This window comes from Stegodyphus dumicola, chromosome 5, assembly GCF_044657685.1.
Source record: "Stegodyphus dumicola isolate Sdum_Otavi_A_Nest chromosome 5, ASM4465768v1".
NCBI classification, from domain to species: domain Eukaryota; kingdom Metazoa; phylum Arthropoda; class Arachnida; order Araneae; family Eresidae; genus Stegodyphus; species Stegodyphus dumicola.
The window spans coordinates 125,223,045-125,246,544 of NC_140772.1; the positions used below are offsets into that span (position 1 = coordinate 125,223,045).

Here is a 23,500-nt window from a genome sequence, read left to right on the forward strand (position 1 = left end):
TCAAGCTTTAACTATTTGTGACAGGAATTTCGAAATAGCGTGGCGTTTGTTGTGACAAAGATTTTCACATAAGAGAGAATTACTTTCATCGTTATTAAAGAAAATCTTGTATTTATCAAATTTACAATCTGAAATTCCTAGTCAGATATTAGCGTTAGTAGACACTGTAAGAGAGTGTGTATGTTCGTTTGAAAATCTAGGATTCAAAGTGGAGCAATTCGCGGATACTATTTTAATGTTAATAGTACAGTTTAAATTGGATTCTTCGACGAGAGGATGGTGGGAAAGAACTAAAGAGTGAGGAAATACCAACACTTAATAATCTGCTAGAGTTCTTGAAATCTCATGCCAGAACCTTGCAAGCAGGTAAAACGCAAGGTGTTAAAAAACAAGTTACAAAAGACAAATTAACTTCATTGGCTTCAGAGATTCGCGCGCAGTGTACGTATTGTAAAACCGGTCATTCAGTTTTTAAATGTAATAAGTTTTTAAATCTGAATGTTCAGGAAGGCGTTAATTTTGTCAAGAGAAATAATGTTTGTTTTAATTGTTTGGTTTCAAATCATAAAGCTTTCGAGTGTAGAAGTACACATAAATGTAAAAAGTGCTTTAAAAATCATCACACACTACTGCATTTCGAAAGAGTTCAAAATGAACCAAAGGCACGTAAAGGAGTTACCAACAGTTCGAATGAATTATCATTGATGGCTAAGCCATTTTTCCCTGGGCCAGAACCTCGCGCTCAATCGGCTGGGTCAGGGGAGAATATGGCAACTTCTAGTCCAGTAATTAAATCTTGTGTTTCAGACTTTAATTTTCAGAGTGAAGTTTTATTATGTACGGCTGTTATTAAAGTGTTAGATTCATCGGGTGAATACCAATTGTGTAGAGCCCTCCTTGACCCTGGCTGTCAAGCAAGCTTGATTTCAGAAGATTGTGTACAAAGGCTAGGGTTAGCAAGAAGAAATGCCAAAGTTTTTATTTCATGTTTAGGGTCTTTGGATACGAAAACTAATGGAATTACGAAAATAAACTTTGTTCTGCATTTTCCGGCGAAAGTGTCATTTAAAACACCAGTATTTATCATCAATAGAATTATTGGAACTTTGCCGCATTTTACATTGGATAAGAAGTACGTTGAGGAATATAATGATTTAATGTTAGCAGATCCAACATTTTACAAAAGTGGGTCTGTTGATATACTTTTAGGCGTAGATATTGCCTTACCTCTTTTAAAGGGAGAAATAATTAAATGCGAAGAAGGTAAACCGGTAGCTTCTCGTACTGAACTAGGATGGATTATTTCAGGTAGTGTGAATAATTCAACAGAAATTAATCCTACTATCTATGTTAATAATATACAAGTGGAAACTGATCAGATGCTGTCTGACTTTTGGAAATTGGATGCTGTACCTACGTTTGACATGCTTACTAAATCGGAGAGAGCATGTGAAGATTATTTCAGATCTACATATACGAGAGAGGAAAGTGGGGTATATACTGTGATATTACCGTTTCACTCTCCGCCTTCTCAGCTTGGAGATTCTAGACAATTAACTATGCGTAGATTCCAATCTGTAGAAAATTCACTTCTAAAAAGGCCTCAGATATATGAACAGTATAAGGATTTCATGAGGGAATACGTTGAGCTGACACATATGGAGGGAGTGCCTGAGGAAGAGATTCTTATTAACTCTACGTATTACGTGCCTCATCATGCGGTATTAAAGGAATCAAGTACTACGACTAAACTGAGAGTTGTTTTCCATGCTTCAGCTAAAATGACATCGGGTCTTTCATTGAATGATGTTTTGATGGTTGGGCCAAGAGTTCAGCAAGAGCTGTTTCCAATTCTTCTACGGTTTAGAACTCACAAAATTGCAGTATGTGCCGATGTAGAGAAGATGTTCAGACAAATTCGTGTCCACCCAGAAGATACAAATTGGCAACGAATGCTTTGGAGGGATAGCCCTAGTGAGCCCTTGAGTACATTTAGATTAGTGACGGTTACATATGGGACTGCCTGTGCGCCATATTTGTCTACTAGAGTAATGAAACAACTTGCATTAGATGAACAAGTGAGATTTCCTTTAGCATCAAAAATTGCCCTTCGTGATTTTTATGTTGATGATTTGCTTTCAGGGGCACAAAGGGAAGAGGAAGCGAATGTTCTAGTTCAGCAGTTGAATGAAATGATGAAAAAGGGTGGATTTCGCTTAAGGAAGTGGATTTCAAACAATTCAGCTATTTTAGAGAATATTCCCGAGTGCTTACAAGAATCCAGTATTTCTCTTGAAATAAACAGTAACAAGAAAGTAAAAGTATTGGGAATTAATTGGAACAACTCTAGTGATACGTTTCATTTTTCGGTATGCGATAAAGAGTTTACTAAGAGGACTATTTTATCAGAAGTAGCCAAAATCTTTGATCCAATGGGATGGTTAGCGCCAACAATAATATAAGCGAAAATATTATTACAAGAGTTATGGAACTTACAGCTGGGTTGGGATGAACTCGTTGATAAAAGAATAAGTAGAAAATGGAAGCGTTTCTATCTAGAATTACCCTTACTTTCAAGCTTACAATTTCCGAGGTATGTCTTGAGTCCGAAGGCAGTAGTTATAGAAATCCATGCTTTCTGCGACGCTTCAGAAAAGGCTTATTGTGCAGTCATCTATCTCCGTACAATTGACCTTGATTCGTCAGTCAAAGTCAGCCTTCTGACATCAAAAACCAGAGTAGCGCCCTTAAAAACCCAGTCTCTTCTGAGTTGTGTGCTGCGTTACTTTTAACCAACCTCTTACATGCAGTATTATTATGCATAGAACTGCCTATTAACAATATTTACGCATGGACCGACTCACGGGTTACATTGGCATGGGTCTCGTCCGAACCTCGCCGTTGGCTACCTTTTGTGGCAAATCGAGTTGCAAAAATCCAGGAAGCTGTTCCAGGTATTCAATGGAATTATGTTGCTGGGAAAGAAAATCCTGCAGACTGTGGGACCAGAGGTTTTATTCCATCAGAATTCCTACAATGTGAGTTATGAATGAAGGGACCGCAGTGGTTAAACGAATCCGTAATTCATGTACAGCAAAATTCAAGTGTAGAATTAGAGGGCGAGGTTATGTTGAAGGAATTGAAAAAGAGTTTCAGTTCAAATATTTCCAAATTTGAAGAGCCTAGTGTGTTTTCAAGATTTTCATCATGGTTAAAGTTATGTTGAGTGTTAGCGTGGTGTTTAAGATTCAGAAATAATTGTAGTAAGTTACCTACAGAGCGTATAAAGGGTTATTTATCTACTGAAGAATTCTGTGAAGTTACTTCTATGATTGTTAGGATTGTGCAAAGAGCTGAAATTCCAGAAGAATTATTCTGTTTAGTAGAATCTGGTAAACCCTTGAAGACATCAAGTAAATTACAGTCTTTAAGTCCTTTCTTGGATTCCGCGGGAGTAATGCGTGTAGGCGGAAGGCTCAGAAACTCTACAGTTTCAAATAATCAGAAACATCCTATGATTTTACCTAAGAATCACAATGTTACGCGTTTAATTATTAAGCATTATCATGACACGTATCTTCACGCAGGTACACAGCTACTCACTTCTGTCATATGACATAGATTTTGGATTGTGAATGCTAGAGATATTATAAGAAAGTGTACAAACCAATGTGTTATCTGCCGTAGAGTTAGAGCGCAAACTGCAACTCAGCTAATGGCAGATTTACCCGCTTCAAGAGTTACTCAAAGTAGAGCTTTTTCTCGTGTAGGGATTTATTTAGCAGGACCATTTAACATAAAATATCGTCCGGGTAGAGGAGTCAAAATCTTTAAGTGTTACATATGTCTATTTATTTGTTTTACTACAAGAGCAATACACTTAGAATTAGTTGGAGATCTTTCAACAAAATCATTCCTCGCGACACTTAAGCGGTTTATAGCTCGTAGAGGCAAACCGTGTGAAATTCACAGTGATTGTGCAATGAATTTTATAGGAGCTAATAAAGAATTAAGGAAAGCCTTTCTATTGTTCAACGTGATGAACAGCTACAGGGTTATATTTCTTCAGAAAATATTAAATGGTTATTTAATCCTCCCTCTGCCCCTCATTTTGGAGGGCTTTGGGAAGCGGGTATAAAGTCTATGAAACATCACTTAAAAAGATGTTTAGGAACACTTATTTTAACATACGAGGAATTTTTGACATTAATAACCCAAATTGAATCCTGTCTTAATTCCAGGCCTTTGGTACCAGCTTCAAGTGATTGTAGAGACTTGGAGGCGATAACACCAGGACACTTTTTAATCGGAGCGGCTTTAAGCGCTATTCCAGAATCTAACCAAATTCAAGAAACCATGAGCTGCAGTGACTGTTGGAGGAACGTGCAAAGGTTATTTCAACATTTCTGGAATTGATGGAGCAGTGAGTATTTATCTAGATTGCAGCAGAGACCCAAGTGGTGCAAGTTACAACAAGATCTGAAGATTGGTGATATGGTTCTTATTAAGAACGAAAATCTACCTCCGCTACGTTGGAAATTAGGTAGAATTATTAAAGTGTATCCCAGTCTGGATGGGAAAGTTTGAGTGGTGAGTTTACGCACGTCTAATGGTGAAATAAAATGACCTATAGCAAAGCTATGCGCTTTGCCATTTAATTCCTGATTTAGAGACTTTAATTTTTATTTTTCAGGTTTATGCAGTTCAACAGTTTAAATTTATTGTTTGAACCCCCTTGGGACTTCAAGGCTGGGGGTATGTTCGATGTTATGCAAATTGTATACCTTTCTTTGTACCGAGGAGCAGCGCAGACGCAAATTTGTTAGGTTTTTAAAGCTCGCGTTTAGAGCTTTGAGGTTGCTGTGAATTACTGGAGTTTCAACTAAGCAGAGGTTCTTCTGAGTTTGTGTTGGTAAGCCGCTACTGAGTTCGGAGTTGGCAGTGTGGTCTTCGCCATTCCTCAACTAACTTACTTTGAAAGTCAATAAAGAAGTTTCGGTCAACGTTATGATTCTGAGGTTTTTTGGGTTCTATACTGAAGTAATATCAAGTCAATTTACAGTCCACTATTTTTAACAATGGAACGTACACTAGCTATATTTTTTAGATCAGGGGTTCTCAACCGGTGGTACGCAAGCAAAAAATAGGTGATACTCAAAGAAGCAAAATATTTTTAACTTTAAATTAAAACCCCAACATCCTGATTGAGGTTTTTCTTTAACACCCATAAATTTATGTGATCAGTGAAATTTAAGAGTGGTGGTACAAAAGATTTTCAATTTTTGTTTAGATTGTACGCATTAGACAAAAGGTTGAGGACCACTCTTTTAGATGATTTTATCATTACTAGTTCTAAATTCTGAGAACCACTCTTTTAGATGATTTTATCATAACTAGTTCTAAATTCTATCTCCTAATAATCAGTGATAATAAATGAGATTTCTTCATGAGCATGCCTTGGATTTTCAGGAAAAGTCTACTTTGTGTTCGAAATAAGATTCATAAGTTGGTTAAAATTATACGAAAATATTGCTTTTATTTTTAATTTGAACCCAAACTGCATTATGAACCAAACATTTCTCAGCTATCTCCTAATAATCAGTGATAATAAATGCGATTTCTTCATGAGCACGCCTTGGATTTTCAGGAAAAGTCTACTTTGTGTTCGAAATAAGATTCATAAGTTGGTTAAAATTATACGAAAATATTGCTTTTATTTTTAATTTGAACCCAAACTGCATTATGAACCAAACATTTCTCAGCTGCTTATTATTCATAAACTGTTACCCTAAATAAAGTTCTTTTACTTTCAATTCACATCACGGACTCTAAAACACATGTACAGGGTGCGGTAGAACCAATTCAGCAGTTTTAAGGAGCAGGCAGCTGCACTAGGTCTCCTTTTGTTCCGTTGGCATCCCCATTTTAGTACCCAACATGGTTTGGACCGGAGTACATCGTGGCTTTGCTGTTTGTGTGTTTTATGAAAACAACAGATCTGTGATTATGACACAAAGAGCTTTTCGACGACGGTCCAATATTCTGCATAATAAATGCTATTCCTACTGTAAACATAATTCAGTCCTGGATTCGGCAGTCGGAAAAAACTGGTAGCACAGTATGAATATGTACACATGCCCAACAAAGATCCATCAGAACACCAGAATATGTGGAGCTAGTGAGAGCAGCAGTCGAAAAATTGACAAGACGTTCTGCTCGAAGGTACGCTATTGCATTAGGAGGTTTCAGACTGCAGTTTGAGGATGATTCTGCATTTAGATTTGAATTTCCATCCCTTCAAAATAATGATGGTTCAAGAACTGAACCCAGCAGACTACGGCAACTGCCAAAATCTGCGTAAGGTAATCCTTGCAGCAGTCCCTCCTGAGGCAGCATCCTTCAGGTGAGACAAGGCACCTTTTCACCTAAGCCCCCAAACTGTTAACAAAAGACTGCTACATTCTCCTAAACTAACAGTCTGGTGTGTCATATCACTATTTGGTGTTATAGGCCCATGAAGAGGGAGGCATGACCGTGAATTCCGGGCGTTATGTTTCAATGTTGTAAAATTTTCTGCAGCCGCGATTGGAAGTGGTTGTTGAAGAAGAAGGATTAGGGGACTTTTTTTTCCAACAGGATGGGGCTACAGCCCAAAGAGAAATGTTTCCTGGATGTCTAGTGTCTTTGAGAGGTGATGTGGCATGGCCTGCGCAATCGCCCGATTTAAGTATATGTGACTTTGGGGGGGGGGATATCTTAAAGAAAAAGTGTTTAAATGTTGCCCCAAAAGCCTGTAGAGCTAAGGGAGCAGACTGTTGAAGAAGTAAATGTGATACCCTGCAAAATATATCCACGGGTTGTTGAAAACTTCAAAAATCGGCTCCAGCAATGTTTTGCAGCGAATGGACACCATCCTAAAAACATTACTTAAAAAAATTAACGAATATAAAATGGTAAGTCCGACTGATTTCAAAAATAAAAACATTTGTTTCATATATACCCTGGTTTCTTTTTTATAACTCTTCAAAAGTGCTCAATTTGTTCTGCCACACCCTGTATAAATCTAAGGAATTGGTATCTAGATAAAAGTACCTGATTTAATATAGAAATATTATGCACCCATTAAGCTTAGAACTGTATTTACAAAGCATTTATCATCTAAATTTACAAAATTATATACTTTGTTTTTCATAAACTTTGGATTACCAAGGAAGAAAAAATACAATGCAAGATCATATCTACAAAGTGATTACAAGTTTCATAATGATAAAAGTGGTTAAACTGCTCATAGTGTTAACTGTACTTTGAGTATTGTTTGTATGATAGTACTGACTTATGATTCAGATCTGACATGATATAACAAGGTAACATTTACCTTAATTCATTAAAAAAATTCATCCCAAAATTATGAGATTTCTTTGATATTAAGTTTTCTACTGTTAAAAAAACTAATAAAAAGAAATTTTCCAACTTTTTTGAAAAAAAATCTGGATATTGATTTTGATCCTAGATATATAATTTCCAGTTACATAAACTTTCTTAAAATAAGGTGCGAAATTATATAAAAAATTATTTTATTTTCACTCCTGTGATTCAAGAGGGTTCTGGCAAGGTGAAACGTTCCAAATATCTTGAAGCTATTAATTTTTCTTAAAATCATGCACATTCCTGTTTTTCCACACATTATGATCTAAAGTTTTTTTAAGAAGATTAAAACTTATAACCAAAAAAACTTTAATAAAAAATTAAATGTGCACTATTGGCATAAATAATCATGATTTTTGAAACAATAAGTTAGAGACATTAACATATTGAAAATAAAACTTACAAAGATGCCTGAAATAATTTGGCCATATAACATTTTCTTATATAGCCATTTTCTATAGAAAATCAAAACTGTGATCAAAATAAATTATGAATATTAAATCATTGACAAATACAAAGCTATTTCTAATGAAAAAAGTGTGAATGTTTAACAATAACCTGTACATTCATCCTTATAATCACACTGTAGTTTTAATTAGTTGCTAAAATGCTTTATATACAACAATTACATTAATTATGAATGGAAATTAAAACATATTAACTTGTTTGAATATTTTTTACCATTAAAATAAGAAATCTTTTAAAACAGTCAAGTAATTATATCTATGCAGGCTTTTGCAGATATGCAATATATATATATATATATTTTAAACACTTTGAAGTTACAACATTCAAAGCATATGAGAAGAATAAGGTAATCAGTTTTTTGATTTTCTGGTAATTCTTTATTCAGCTTAATATCAACATTGTCTGTTTTTGTTGGGAGGGGGGGGAGGTTACATCTTTGGAAACAGGGAAGACATTAACTTACTAGGATTCAACAAGCACACACAACCAAGGTATTAATCAAGCAGTTAAATGTGTGAAATATTTTCCATGTTTCGAACAATAAATAAAGAGTGATTTATTAGACTGATCATCAATAACTATTATTTGAGATAATACAATATTTATCCAACAGAAAAAATTACCAAAAAAAAACTGCATTTCAAGATATAAGAATTTTATCATTTTGGAGATTTATTCTAATTTCAGATATAAGCAATATACATTTCTTCTCATATGAAATAATAAAAATACAAATTATGTAAATATTCACTTTATGAATAAGAAAAAACTACATTTCTGTGTTTTACATTTAAGCATCTCAGATGTATAGCTTGAAAAATATAGATAATTGTCATAATTTAAAACTATTCAAAGTTCATCGTTCATATTATTTTTATCCTCACATGTCAATTTCATTGCATCAAAATAATATCAAATCTCAGAAGTAAACTGCGTACGTAAATTATATTTCATTTATTTTGGCAGCAAACATTTTTTAAGTTTGTAACTCCTTTATTACAGTAATACTAATCTGGAATGAAAGTTTATAACAAGGAAACAGATATAAAATAACTGCTCAAATTTTTCAATATCAATATTTTTCAAACAATACAGCACAAATTGTAGTAAATAAAATGACAATCAGTTCTATATTTAAGTTTATATATATATGTGTGTGTGTGATTTAATAAGGATATAACTTTAAAAAAAATATTAAAATGAACTTTGAAGTTCAAGTTTAGCAATCAAGTCACCATCATTCGTGGAGCAATTGACATTGACATTAATTCTTGGAAAAGCAGCTTGCAAGCATAGGGGATTGTAATTTGAGAGATCTGTAAAGAAAAGCATTAATGGAAATGAGCTTTTATAATCAAAATATAGTATATATTTTTTATTAAATTATACATTGAATGGACTATAACATTAAATAAATTTATTAATTGGCAATTGTTAGTCATGGTGTTACAATTTAATGAGGCAGATGGAAAATTCAGTACTTGAATTTGAAATATTTTAGTAACAGGATAAAAAATATTACACAAAGGAGAAAGAATTTTTTAAATCACATAACTGAGACAAAAAAAAATGTTATTTTAAATAACTTCCTTCGTATACACTTTTTCCAAAAAGTTATGGCATATCTGATATGTGTCATACAAAAATTCTAAACAAAATGCACGCCTTTTTATTACAAGTACATTAAAAACATACAAGGTATCTCCTTATAAATATCAGAGGAGTCTATACAATTTTTTCGTCAAACCATTGATCATGGGCATTAGAAATAACCATTCGCAAAATACACGTAACATTTGAAGTTGAAGGGTGTCGTATCTTTGGTTCATCTTGCACACTTTCGTGCTCATATTAAAAAGGGATGTACCACTCATACATTTATGTTCTTCAAAACAATGTATCGCTATATACCGTTCAAATCATCTCTAACATTTCGATAGCAGATTTACATAATTTATTACAAAATTTAATGTTACAACATTATTTCAAATTGATGGAAATTTTTTCTATAATGTCCTCTTAGTAAATAAAAAAGAGCAGTTTTTTTTTTTTTTTTTTTTTAAATATGTAAACGACAAAGCAACCAGTTTAAAATAATAATCTTTTAATCTCTTTAACAAGAGATGTCATTCATTGTAAACATACATTTATTCTCTCTTATTTTATCGTTTGGTCTTCAGTTTCTCTGGTTACTTTATGGAGGTGCTTTGTAGTTCAGTTTCATAGTTAAAAATGTAAATTCACTATATGATATTAATATTTCCCATATAGGCAAAGTTACAAGGTCACCAATCGCTCATGAATGCATAGAAACTACACTTTACATTATTGTGAATTACAGGTTTGCGGAGATCTTAATAACTAGACTACAGATGCAAAAAGTAAATAACATTCTATTGAAACAAATCATGGCACAGCTATAAATAACTCAAGCAGAATACAAGACATAAGACAAATTCTCCTTTGCATGTGAAAAAAGTTTCAGATGATCAAAATTACTCGCACAGTAATTAACACACACTTTAAGTAAAGAAAGTTTAACAGTTTTCTCTTCTGCGTGATTTATATTCTTAATCAAACGATGCTAAAATAATATGCTGCTTTTAAGACATTAAATAACTGTTTTAATATACACAATCTGGAAATTAAAATGAATAGTGAACACATAAAAATTGGCTTCTGCATTATTTTACATGGATAATGTAATTAAAGCAAAATGCATAAAAGCTATCTGCTTCCTTTAATATTTTTATGAATACATGGTATGTAATACTAGGTTACTATTTAACTTGAAAATATTCGTACTTAAATTAGAAGTATTTTTTAATGGATCCTGTTAATCTCTAATTTACAAATAAAATTACCTGTGTTTTATTCCTGCATCCTCTGCATTCAAATGTATTGTTTTTTAGATTAGCAATAGCAAAGAGGCCACAAAGGTTGCAAACATGAACTCTATATGGATCAGAAACTTCAAACAGACGTTCCCGAAGGAACTGAGCAGCTCCATGGGCAATCTGACAATCTCGTTCCATTTCACCGAATCGTAATCCTCCATCCCTATTTCAAAGTATATGCCAAACATGAATGAAATGTTCCTATTATGATAAAATAATGGTCAATATAATAAAAAGCATTTAATTATTTTACCTGGCTCTTCCTTCCATAGGCTGTCGTACTAATATCTGAACAGGACCTCTTGCTCTTGAATGTATTTTATCATCTACCATGTGTTTTAATCTTTGATAATAAGTAGGTCCCAAGAAAATTTGCGCATTGATTTTTCTTCCAGTATGTCCATTGTACATGACCTTAAAAAATCAAAATATATAAAGACGCATATAATTAAGAAATTAGGATATAGTTTTCAGACAGGATAGATTTAAACCACACAAAACACAATTTTACTGTGTCTAATTTACTAATGCAGAGCCTGTTGATTACACCTCATTCTCAGAACTTAATTAATCCATTCAAAAAATGGTAGAAGAATTTTTCTTACTTCACTAAAATGATTATACAGAAAAGAATGCAAGATATATACAATGGTGACCTAACTCGTAAATTAAAATTCTCGTATCTGAAATCAATTTTCCCTAATGAAACTGAAGTGCAATTAATTCATGCCAGCCCCCCAAAAATTATTCCAATTTTTTCAACATAAAAAAAATATATTTATAATGAACAAATATTGTATACAAACAAAATATAACCTAATAAGAGATAATTTAAATAAATAAACAGATACATACATATTCATTTTTTCTTTCCCTTTCTTTTTGATCAACTTTACTTTCTTCTTCAGTAGGTGTTTTCTTTTTTTGCCACACTTTCATCATTTTCATCCACAAGGCTTTTCAATAGAAACCTCTCCTATGAAATTTGTTTCTTTCTTCCTTTTAGAATGTTTCTGAAATGAGCTAGGCAAGTGTCATTAAATAGCACCACTGCACAACCAGTTGTAATCTTTTCAGGATATTTCCTTTCAAAGTCCGACTCTTTTTCTCACACTGCCGATACTTTCTTTAATCCCATTTGAAAAGAGAATCTCTTCCACTAACGCTCCTCTGCAATCTTTTGCGGAAATTTCATTTGTTGCTGTGTCTGTAATTCTTTCAAATTCCTGTATTATCAGTTCCTTAGATTATGTAATGCCAAGCTCTTTGATATTTCCCTCATCCACTTTCAGGCCCATGGACTTTCTGAAATAGTCTCCTCCAGTACTTCCTGTTCAGCTCTTAAGTCCTTCCTTAAGTCCCTTTCAGTCTCAATGTTTTCAATGCAGAGATGAAGCCCTTTGAGTAATAGCCTACCAGGCTATATTGATAATTTTGAGGCATACGTCAATGTTATAGTGCTCCTTCCAGAGTTCTAAAAGGGTGAGGTTTGTGCTCTTTGTAACCTAAAAGCAATGCTGAAACGTGTTTGTTAAAACGTTTCTTAAAACTGAAGCCTGGTCACCTGTTTTTTAAAACTACAGCCTGGTCACCTGTTGGTCCACAGGCTGTAGAACAGAAGTGGTGTTTTATAGAAGGTAGCTTCTTTAAAAAAGCTGCTTCTCTGTCAAACAAAAAAACAGCAGATTTTAGATCTTTTCATGGACAGAAATGTGTACATTTAAAATAATTTTAACACCTTAGCTGGAGTTATAATCTTTATTGAGTCCTTCTACTTCAGAATGGTACATATCACAGAACTTGTGCAATGATACTCCATTACCAGGTCTATTAGTCTTGCTCCAGTTTGTCTATTACCTCACACTTTAATTCCATGGATATCATAATTGTTTCCTTATCACTGTTTTTTACACTCATCTTCTCAGGACTCATGGCTATACGACAAAATAATTAACTAAATAACTGTATGTTAAAACACAAAAAGGCAACACAACAGAAATACTTCTGTGGCAAGATGAAATGGTGGGTGAATGTTTTGCATGTGCCAACTGGCTGTGACATCACAGAGGTTAGCTTGAATCTCAAATTTTGACTTGTAACTTACGCCAAAAACTGGACTTGGTGACCACTCATATCTAAAAAAAACTCTTAATGGCATTTTTCAAGGTATCATTCTACTACTAGAAAAATAATCTGAACAATTTCATGACATAAATGAGGTATCACAAAAATTTGACAAGTTTCTTTCCTTAAATTCAGATTTTATTCATTTACTTTCAGTTCCAGAGAGGAAAGAGAATTTACTGGGATGTAAAAGTATTTTGCAAAAACAAATTTTAATTGAAAGTGTAATATGTTTGATTATTAAAATCTTCATTATTATGAAATACATCTGCATAATAGTGAAGTTTAATGCAAAAAAGTCTGTACCTTTACGTGCAACAATAGCAGAGATATAAAAAGAGAAATTACTGATTTACTTGTCTTACTGATCAAATTACTGATTGTCTATCCCAGTTAAGCTCATCTCCACAATGTTTCTGTGCAAGATAAAAAAAAATCAATCCATTTGCAAAACAAGGAAAAATCAGCTATCCCTGAGGAGTGCACATTTCAAGAATCCCAAGTCTGGTATTTTTTACTGTCATCTGGGTTAATAGGAATCTTTTTCACAAAAATATCTCATCATTTCAGTTTTTTCAGTAATTTTTAATTTTCAGTCAAAATTTAATTTTAATTCCTGTAAATAACAGTCCAACTTAATGCATTTAACAACAGTTTAAAATTTCCTTAATTGTTTATTCTAGTAATACTGACCATAATATGTAATATTTCATGTACTTGTATAAAATACTATTAATGTAAAAGAATTTTAATTTTCTCAGGGTTCTACCCTATAGTTTTCGTCTGTGTTACTAGCATGTTATACAAACAGCCTATTTTTATTAACACTCTGAGCGGCATGACTGGCCTTTTTATAGTCATGAGATGTTTGTCACTTAGCATAATTTTAATTTTGTCGCTTGTAATTTTAGATATTTTGCTTTCTTAATTTTTTTTAATAATGCCAATTTAATGAATGCAAGTTTATGAAAATACAGAGTAAAATAAATAAACAAATTTAACTAAGGGATAAGCAGGTGGTCTCTATCATATGGTATTTCATCGGATTATTGCCTTATTTGGAGTGATTCTTATATTTATGCGTGAACCACATACAATGATATAATAATTTAAAATTGCAGTGACTATTTCTATTTTATGTTAATGGGTTAGTGTCTAATTTTTTATTTTATAAAACATTTTTAAATAAGATATTTTTCTACTAATTGGAAATACCCACAATGTCTGAAAATTGTTCCCCATAGAGAAAGAGGAGTAAATGTTTGTATATTCAGAATTTTAAACATAAATCGTTAGAAGATCTGAATTAAAATACTGGTTGAAAAAAGTTAGAAAAGAAAAAGATGCATCTTACAACATTTATTGCAAAATGAAATTTAAAAATGCCGATAAATCTTTGTTACTAGCGTACAGAAATACAATTAAAGATAAGAAGTGTAACTATTTCTAAAACAAGTTCAGCTATATTATATAGTTTTTTATGAAAAGTACACTTACGGAGGAAAAAAAAAAAAGAAAAAAGCAGATACAGAGATAGCAATTGCTGCACTCATTTCTGAGCATAATATTCCATTTGTGCAATGTGATCATCTTACAGACGTATATAGAAAAGAATTTCTAACATACGCAGAAACAAGTTTTAAATAATACATGAAAGTACACAAGTATCTACCATAAATTCTACCTGTTGATGTGACAGTTTGATATTAAAAATTTTTATGTTGTAAATGTGTTACTAAACACTATTTATGTTGAACATGATATTTCAGAAGGGTTTTATCAAGCTGTAAAAGATCTTTTCATAGAAAAAACATTCCAATATAACTTTAGAAATGATAATTTGCCATTATGGTGGGTACTAAGAGTAGGTCCAGTCACTGCTATACAAAGGATATACCATCAGCATTTAACATGGGATGTGTTTGCTATTTTTTGCATTATGTGCTAATCATTCATACAGGTACTACTAACATATCTAGAAATGTTTATAAAAATATGTAGCATCATTTTCCCCATGGTAGTAAAAGATTAGATACTACAGTCAAAAGTCGTTAATCCGGACTCATCGGGACTTCGGCGATTCCGGATTATCGATTTTTCCGGATTATAGATCATCAGTTTAAATCTCGTAAGATGGCATGAAGAAATTCTAAAACCGTAATTTATGAAATAAAGAACAATTATCATCTAAAAGGTATCAAAATTTACAAAAAAAAAAAAAAAAAAAAAAAAAAAGCTTAATATTTATTTGTTTACTTTATTAAACATTTCTCTCAATGTAAGTTGTTTAAGTTGCTTCATTTTATGTGATTATACTTTCTCTTTAATTCTATAAAAAGACATAATTTCTTGTTCAGTTACCAAGTTCCGCTGTTCAAGTCCCATTAATTGCTGTGCCGAGAATACCGACTAACTTGTCAATCGAAATTTTTTCATTTTCACTAACTTCTCTGTCACATTCTTCATGTCTTTATCCATTTTTTGCAGCAATTCCACTTTTTGTTTGTTGGACATCAAAACATACTTTCGTTTTGTAGATCCTTTGGAAGTTCCAGCATCGGAAATTCTATTTGACATAATCGAAAGTTCAAGTTTACTTTTATAAAATTGCTCTTACAGTCTGCAAAAAATAATAAGCGGGATCCAATTCGAAGATTAAGGAACAACGCAATCATTAACATTAACTGAAATAGATAATTAGAAAATTTTAGCTTACACCATCCGTTATACATTAAACGCGCAGGTGAAAACTTATTCTGCACTTGCACACACGCATATGCGCAGTAGTCAAGGTCTTACGCGAACGCGTAAAACGCCTGTGCGCATGTGCAGACGCGGCGCATGCGCAGAAAGTTTTTAGCTTTGAGGTCCAGATTATAGATCATTCCGGATTATGGGTGTCCAAATTAACGACTTTTGACTGTATTAAGCATAAAATTTCCCAAATTAGCACAAACATATTGACTATTCTGTGACTAGGCTTATTTTATTCAATTACAGCAAAGCATCTTGGACTTATCTGCTTAAGAGGAGGAATGCCTTAGTGGAAAACTTTCTACAAGAAGCCGGCTCATAATCCATCTTACATATGGGGGAAAACCACAGAAATGCCGATGCAGCCCATTTTCCAGGGGTTGAACCTAATTCGAAAACTATTAGTGTTCAATGACTTTACTGCTCAGACACTGGTGGGCATCCCGTGGCAATGTAATACAAATTATTATTGAACAGTGGGATGTGTTCATTTTCTATTTTCAGTCTCAATCAAAAATGGATGGTGAAGGGAATATCTGCAACACTATGATTACCAAAGAAACTAAGCATATGCTGCTGTTTATAAGATATGTACAGGAGCAAATAAATTGTCTGAATATTGAATTTCAATCTGAGGATTTCAGACTGCATTTACTTTTTTCAATGGTTTCAATTGAGCATAACAATATTTTAGTTTTTTTCACAAAAGATGAAGTTATTACTTTGAGCAAATTGGTTCAAACTAATCCAAGCAATGCAGTAAGTCAAAGCCTCTGAATTAAATATATTTGGGAGGCTAGTGTATGGCTTTATTTAATTCATCATCACTTGGTGATAATGTGTGTGTGTGTGTATTATGGCAAAGCCTCGAGGGCTATCTGCCTAAGAGGAGGGATGCCTTCGCTTTAAGAATGTGTGTGTGTGATTATGGCAAAGCCTCGAGGGCTATCTGCCTAAGAGGAGGGATGCCTTCGTGGAGGACTTTCTAAGGGAAACTGGCTCGTATACATGTTACACATGGGGAAAACCACGAAAACGCCTATGCAGCCAGCCCGTTCGCGGGATTCGAACCTCAGACTGAACTACCAGTGTTCAGCGACTTTACCGCTCGGCCGCTGGTGGGCTGGTGATAATGAAAACGGGTTTAAAAATGATTGCTTAAAATTTCTTGTTGAACTTAATATTCAAACCGAAAAGAGATTTCCTCTAAATGATGATGGAATTGTCTCCAGTCTCAGCATTCTTGGGCCAGTATTGGCACATGATCATGCCAAATCCCCATCTTCAATTTTACAATTAGCAATGAAATTCCCTCACATTGTTTCTGAAGATAAATTATATCGTCTAGATGGCAAACAGAGATCATTCTGTTTAAATCAGGATTTAGATCTCTCTTACAAAACAATCTTTGAGTTTTGATATATGGTCTATAATAATTTTAAGTATAAGATTTTAATACAACTTTATAACCAGTTTAACTATTTTTCCTCACTCTTCGACTAGCACAGAAAGAATTTCCTCCCAAGTATATCATATAAAACCCAAAGCCACAAAATCACTCAAATCAGGAACTGCGAATGACCAACTGATAGAAAAACAGACAATAAACAGACCTAGTAAAAATCGCTTAAAATAGGTAAAAGTAGTCATAAAGGGATTTCTCATAAAATATATGAAAAATGTTTGAAAAAAATGGAAAAATTTCAAAATATATGTAAAGGGGGCTGAATGGGAGCAAAATTCTGATTGCAATATATCATAACAAATCTGAGCTTTCATATGGGAAATTGGCCTGTATTCACATTATGCGTAGTGAAAACCAACCATGCAACACCTTCACTTGGAATTATATACCCAAGCCAAACTCCCCGTATTCAGCAGTCTTAATCACTTGGCCACTGGTGGAGGCAAATAATAATAAATAATAAAAGCCTTTGTTTAGATGGAGGGGGAAATCTTAGAAACTGTAATCCAGCTGTCTTGGCATACTTCAGCTTGAGAAGTTTATGATTATTTGGCAGACTCTGGAACACTTCTCAAAATATTATTTGGCAAATATGAATGTGTTTCACTCAGATTTAGGGCAAAATTGCAACACAAAAGTTGTTAATTCCTGCAGTCAATGGTCCCATGATGAACTGAAAAACATTGATTGCAAAATGTCATTGTAAATTTTGCTCAGTAGCATATGGAACATTTTTTGCATTCAGCTTATTCACACATAATGAAAATTTTTACTATGCTTTTATTCTCAGAGACAATAAAAGTGTTAAATTTTGCATTTCAGGTTAAATTTAAACTCTCAAAGCTGAAATTATTTTTATATGTATATTCTTATTATTTATGTAAACTTATGTAAGCCATATTACCTATAATTTTTTTTAGTTTTTGTAGTTAATATAGATGTATGCTGCTTTATTCTGAAATACATTCATTTCAAAACTGCACAAAACATATACAGTCAAAAGTCGTTAATTCGGACACCCATAATCTGGAATGATCTATAATCCGGACCTCAAAGCTACAAACTTTGCTATTATATTAACATCTGCTCAGAAAATGGAATAAATTTAAAATAAATTATATTCAGCAATATGTATTTCTTCATATAATACATTAAAAAACTACTTTGTCTAGACTTTTTTAATATTTTGCAACAAGTGTTATTTTATACCTTAAATGCCATTATAGCAGGCTTCTAATGTTTTAACCTTCTAAAACCAGGCTGAAATTCTCATAATACAGCCTTCAGAAACTTTTGCCCCCGAAAATCTTTTGCCGTCTCTTTGACATTTACCTAATGAGAAAAGTCGTTAGTCCCCTCCATGGATGCAGTAAAATTTACATGCTTGTCGGACACTGTTCCATAGTAGATGGGTTGCTAGATTTACGATTTTTTCAATGATTATTTTGCTTTCATTTAAATATTCACAGTTCCATTTTGAACAAAACATATCCATGTTTATATTTCATTTACCATAATTTTCAGAAGAAACACCGCGGCGTTTACATGTTTAAAACTTAAATTTTCAGCGGGTGTGGAGTTTAGGTGCACTAAAAATAAAATATTTCCTATGATGGTCATTGTACATAGTTTGAATAACTTTGTCATTATACATAGTATGAATAACTTTGTCATTGCACATAGTTTGGATGGCCTTGTCATTGTACATAGACTGGTGCTGTTCCCACACAAAAGACCACTCAGTTACTTTTTGCAAACGTTATTTTGTTTACACTCTTTCCCTTGAACCGGCCTACATGCCTTATTCACCCTAAACAGGACAGAACAATAACATTCTTCCCCCTTTCAAATCAGCATTCTCATTATTTTGAATAGTCTCTCTCCTCCGCCATTCGATGAATCTTCCAGGACCCATCCTCTCCCCCACCCCTGCCTTTTCTGCAATGTTTTTCAAAGGCGGACACGACTCCACCTGCCTCGCAATAATGAACTCCGACGTATTTCCTCTTCACCATGAATAGATTTTTCTTGGCAGAATGCCAGATCCCATCAGTTTGGGTACAACTATATGTTGGATAGTTTTTAAGTAAGAAGGGAGCGGAAAATTTTTGAAAATGTCACCTAAACAAAAGCTATACTGCTGGTTTTAAGCTTAATGTAATTTCACGTGATAAGCAAAGTGGAAATAGAGCAGCAGCTCGAGAGTTTGAAGTGGACGAGTTTAACGCTGTATTCGATGTTGTAGAACTGAAAAAGAACTTAAAATATGCCACAACAGAAACGAGCCAAAAGAAGTGGCACTGGCCAGATCTAGAGGATGACCTTGCAAACAGGATAAAGGAGCAACGAGGAAAGGGAATGGCAATTTTGACTGTAAAAATTCGCTTACAAGCAAAATTTATAGCAAAACAAATGAACATAAATGATTTCAAAGGAGGGCCTTGCTGGTGTAGCAGATTTACGAGAAGAAAAAATATTTCTGAGTGTACTGGAACAACAGTCAGACAACAATTACCAATGGACTGGCAGGATAAAAAGGCATCTTTTCTAAAATATGTAACAGATATTATTGACAAAAAAAAATTCTTCGGCCACAGATAATAAATATGGATGAAACGCCGTTAGCTTTCGACTCTCCTTCAAACAGAACTGTTGATAAAACTGGTGCAAAAACTGTATCTGTGCTTAAGACGGGGCATGAAGGAACGTCATTTACATGTGTGTTAGCTTGTGCCGCAAACGGTGACAAGCTAAAGCTGATGATCATCTTTAAACGAAAAACTATTCCGAAGGGAGATTTTCCTAATGATGTAATTATTTGTGCAAACAAGAACGGCTACATGTGCAAAACAATCATGCAGGAGTGGCTACAAAAAAGTTTGGCAGTATTTACGACATTGCCAAACTTTTTTGTTGGGATCTTTTTTCCAACCAAAAGGGTAATTGATAATGAATTCTATGCGTGCTAATTTACTTGAGTCAGTGAAAACCAGATATCAAAAATTGTCTACGTAACAATAATTCATGGTGGTTTGACAAAAATCTTACAACTATTAGATTTGTCAGGTAATAAATCCTTCAAAGCTGAAGTCCGAAAGCGGTGGATTGTTGGATGAGTGAAGGATTGCATACATATACCAAAAGCAAGAAAAAGCATAGAGCATCTTATGAAGAAATTGCAAAGTGGGTAGGAAGTGCGTGGAAATCGGTAAAAACATCGTCAATAATAGCAGGGTTCAAAGAAGCTGAAATTATATCCTTAGATAAAGAGACTGTAAAACAAGAGGATGAATGTGATGATCTGGAAGACTTGGACATAGATCAGGATTTACTAAATCTTTTTAATTCAGATAGTGAAGAATCAGATTTTGATGGCTTCATATCATGTATAGTTTGCTGTAATTCCTTTTGTAAGTAAAATTTAAAATTTCCTTTTGTCATCCAAATTTAAAATTTCATTGTTGCAACATTTTTTATAATATAGTCTGAGTATTACAAATATGGACTTCTTTAGTGGATAAATAAGTATATTCGTGAACATAAATATATTTTCAACATATCTTACCTTTAATTTATTTTTGAGTTATGGTTTCATTTCATGCATTTTTCTTAACTGATATGTCATATATCCAGACATACGTTGAGATTTTGCAACTATACGGCCCACAACAATGTCACATGTAATTTAATATATTGCAGCATTTCTGTGTAATTTTCATTTTTTTCCCGCCATTTTTCTCGAGTACGACGTTTACGCTGATGTGGCCTTTCTTCCGGAAATTACAGTAGTATTTCTGATCAATCTCAGCAATAATTTGTGAATTTTATAACTTTGCTTTCACACTTCATTTATATTTGCATATTTTTGTATTACAAATTAGAAAACGAAAACAAAATTTTACAAAATATAATAAATACGAACTAGCTTTGTAAGTCTGCAGGTTGGAACGCGATTTTTAATAACATAATTTCATTAACAAAATAATGGTAATTACTAATTTAATGAAATAATAATAATAAATTCATTAATAATATCTATTATTATTAGATGATTAGAATGAGATTCAATACAATTAGATTTTGAGATGAACTTACAGCAATAATAAAGCTTTACATAACAATAACAGAGCTTTAAATCTGCTTTTTTCGATAATTTTGTTATAATAATACAAAAAAGAAAATCAGAGATACATTGGTTGCGTTTCAACATTTAACTTTAACAAATATTACACTGGACTATCAGGCAAAGGAGGTATATATTTAATGAGAATTTTTCTTTGTAAATTTGGTTTTGCTAATGTTAGCAGAGAAAAAAAAATCTATGGCCTATACACGCAATCATCAAAAGTATTTTTCAGTATAGTTTTAATTGTTTATGAAGAATTATATGTCAATTTCCTTCCATAGGCAGAAACTTTGTCTAAAACCATGATTATATCCAAAGGTTGAAGTCTATTTCATTTTCAATCGGTCGGGTTAGTATAAAGTATCTCGGTTGGGTTTGCATAAAGTATCTTGGTCGGGTTTGAATCCTGGCTAAAGGGTTGGATTCATGGTTTTTTGGGCAACGTAAATCCAGCTTCCCTTAGAAAGTCCTCCGCGAAGGCATCCCTCCCTTTATACAGGTAATTGTTGTATGCTTTGAATGTAATTCAGTAAGCAAACAAAATTAATCCAGTTAAACCCGGAGAACGGGTTGATTACATGTGGAGTTTTCCATCAGTAACTTAAATGTGAGCAATTTTCTCTTGAAAAGGTTTACATGAAAGCATTTGTGTGCTTTTCCGTAATCCAATCCTAATTCTCATACATTTGATAATAAGTTGACATACACATTATATCAGACAAATTAACATTCTTTTTTAAAGATAATTTTTTAACTTGTCTGAATTCCCTTTATCTCTTGAGGAGTATAAGAATTTCAGCAAATAAAACTGGCCAAAACTTTATGCAAAATAACTGATGTTTTGATTCAATTTAGTAGAAGTTACGTGAGCTTTAATGATATTTAAATACTTTTTGGCAGATGCCATCCTAAAAAGGATCTAAAGATAAATTGGTTTTATTTAATTTACGATGAACGGAAATCATTCAAAGCAATCATTGAAATCAATCATTGAATGAATGAAAATCACAAAAACTATTATGCATGCAGTTGTCTTTTATTTATCTCCTGATAAATCAGACAAAATTGCCTACATAATAGAAGCATTTTGAAAGAGTTAATAGTTAAGGGTTTTTATGCACTCCAAAAGAAAAAAAAAAAAAGTCAATATAACATCTTATTATTCAGAAGCACAAAAAGGAAGTAAACGATAAAAGCGGTTTTACCTATTTTCTAGAAGGGCATTAAATCTAAAATATTAATCTAATCTTATATGCTATGATTAAAAAGCATTAAATCTGGTAAGCTTGAACAGCGTGCAAAATCGCTAATGTTTTAATCATAGCAAAAGTTACTACTAAAAAAGTTAACACTAAAATTATGAGACAGTGCTCTACTGTTTGAGAAAGAGATGGCTTCTATTTGATTTTCAAGTATATTGGTGCGAGACGAAACCTGCGGTTTTTGCCAAAATTCAGCCAAACTGATAAGAAGAGGGAAACAATGCATGGTCAGCGGCTATTCTGAGCAGCGACAATGGGCCACCCAGAGATCTACAGATAGGCGATTCTCAAAGCGATTCTCTAAAATAGGGAGGGGATGGCTGGTACGACAGTTGTACTACAGCAGGCGTTAAAGTCATTTTCCTGGTACAACTGCTGTACTGCTGGCTTTAGGAGGTTAATAGATCAACTTCATAATTTTTTATATTATATCTTGAGTATGTAATTGTGAGCATCCAAAATAAAATAGATTGGTTATGATAAACTTCTTTGCAGTAATACACAGATTTCAAGCCTCTACACACATTTCTATTTCTAATGGCAATTAATGTATGTTTCTGATGCTTAAGAATTTTTCTATTTATTTCAACTGATTTCAGAAAAAGAAAGGCAGAAACAAATGAGGTTTGTAAAATCAAAGCTCTTTTTTACTTTATTCGATAACAGAAATTAATTTTCCCCCCTCCCTCAATTTACTGCACAGCTTTCTAAATTAAAATATGCTTCTGCTTATTTGGCAGTTTGACTACAGAACTGATAGAAACCTGAAATCACTGAAACATGAACCTACTCCTTTTTTTCTTCTTTTATCTTCTACATGTTTATAGATATTTTCCTGAACTTTCCCATTACTAGCACATCCTCCTTCCCTTAAATAATTTGGCTGCTAATTATTGTTTTTACAAGTAATGCTAAGAACTGTTTGTTGTTTATATAAAAGCAAAAAGGAAGATAAGCGAGAGAGACGGGTGGGGACACA

General features: G+C 33.1%; 1 protein-coding gene across 1 annotated transcript in view; it reads right to left on the reverse strand.

Moving 5' to 3' along the window:
• Window positions 1-7,787: 7,787 nt before the first annotated feature.
• Window positions 7,788-23,500, reverse strand: part of Polr2B (RNA polymerase II subunit RpII140) — a 176,819-nt gene continuing 161,106 nt past the window's right edge. The window contains exons 19-21 of the mRNA XM_085817030.1: window positions 11,044-11,204; window positions 10,758-10,953; window positions 7,788-9,209 (exon numbers count right to left, since the gene is read on the reverse strand). Of these exons, the coding sequence (XP_085673156.1) occupies window positions 9,120-9,209; window positions 10,758-10,953; window positions 11,044-11,204 (447 nt within the window). The 3' untranslated portion in view covers window positions 7,788-9,119. The remainder of the gene's footprint in view (window positions 9,210-10,757; window positions 10,954-11,043; window positions 11,205-23,500) is intronic.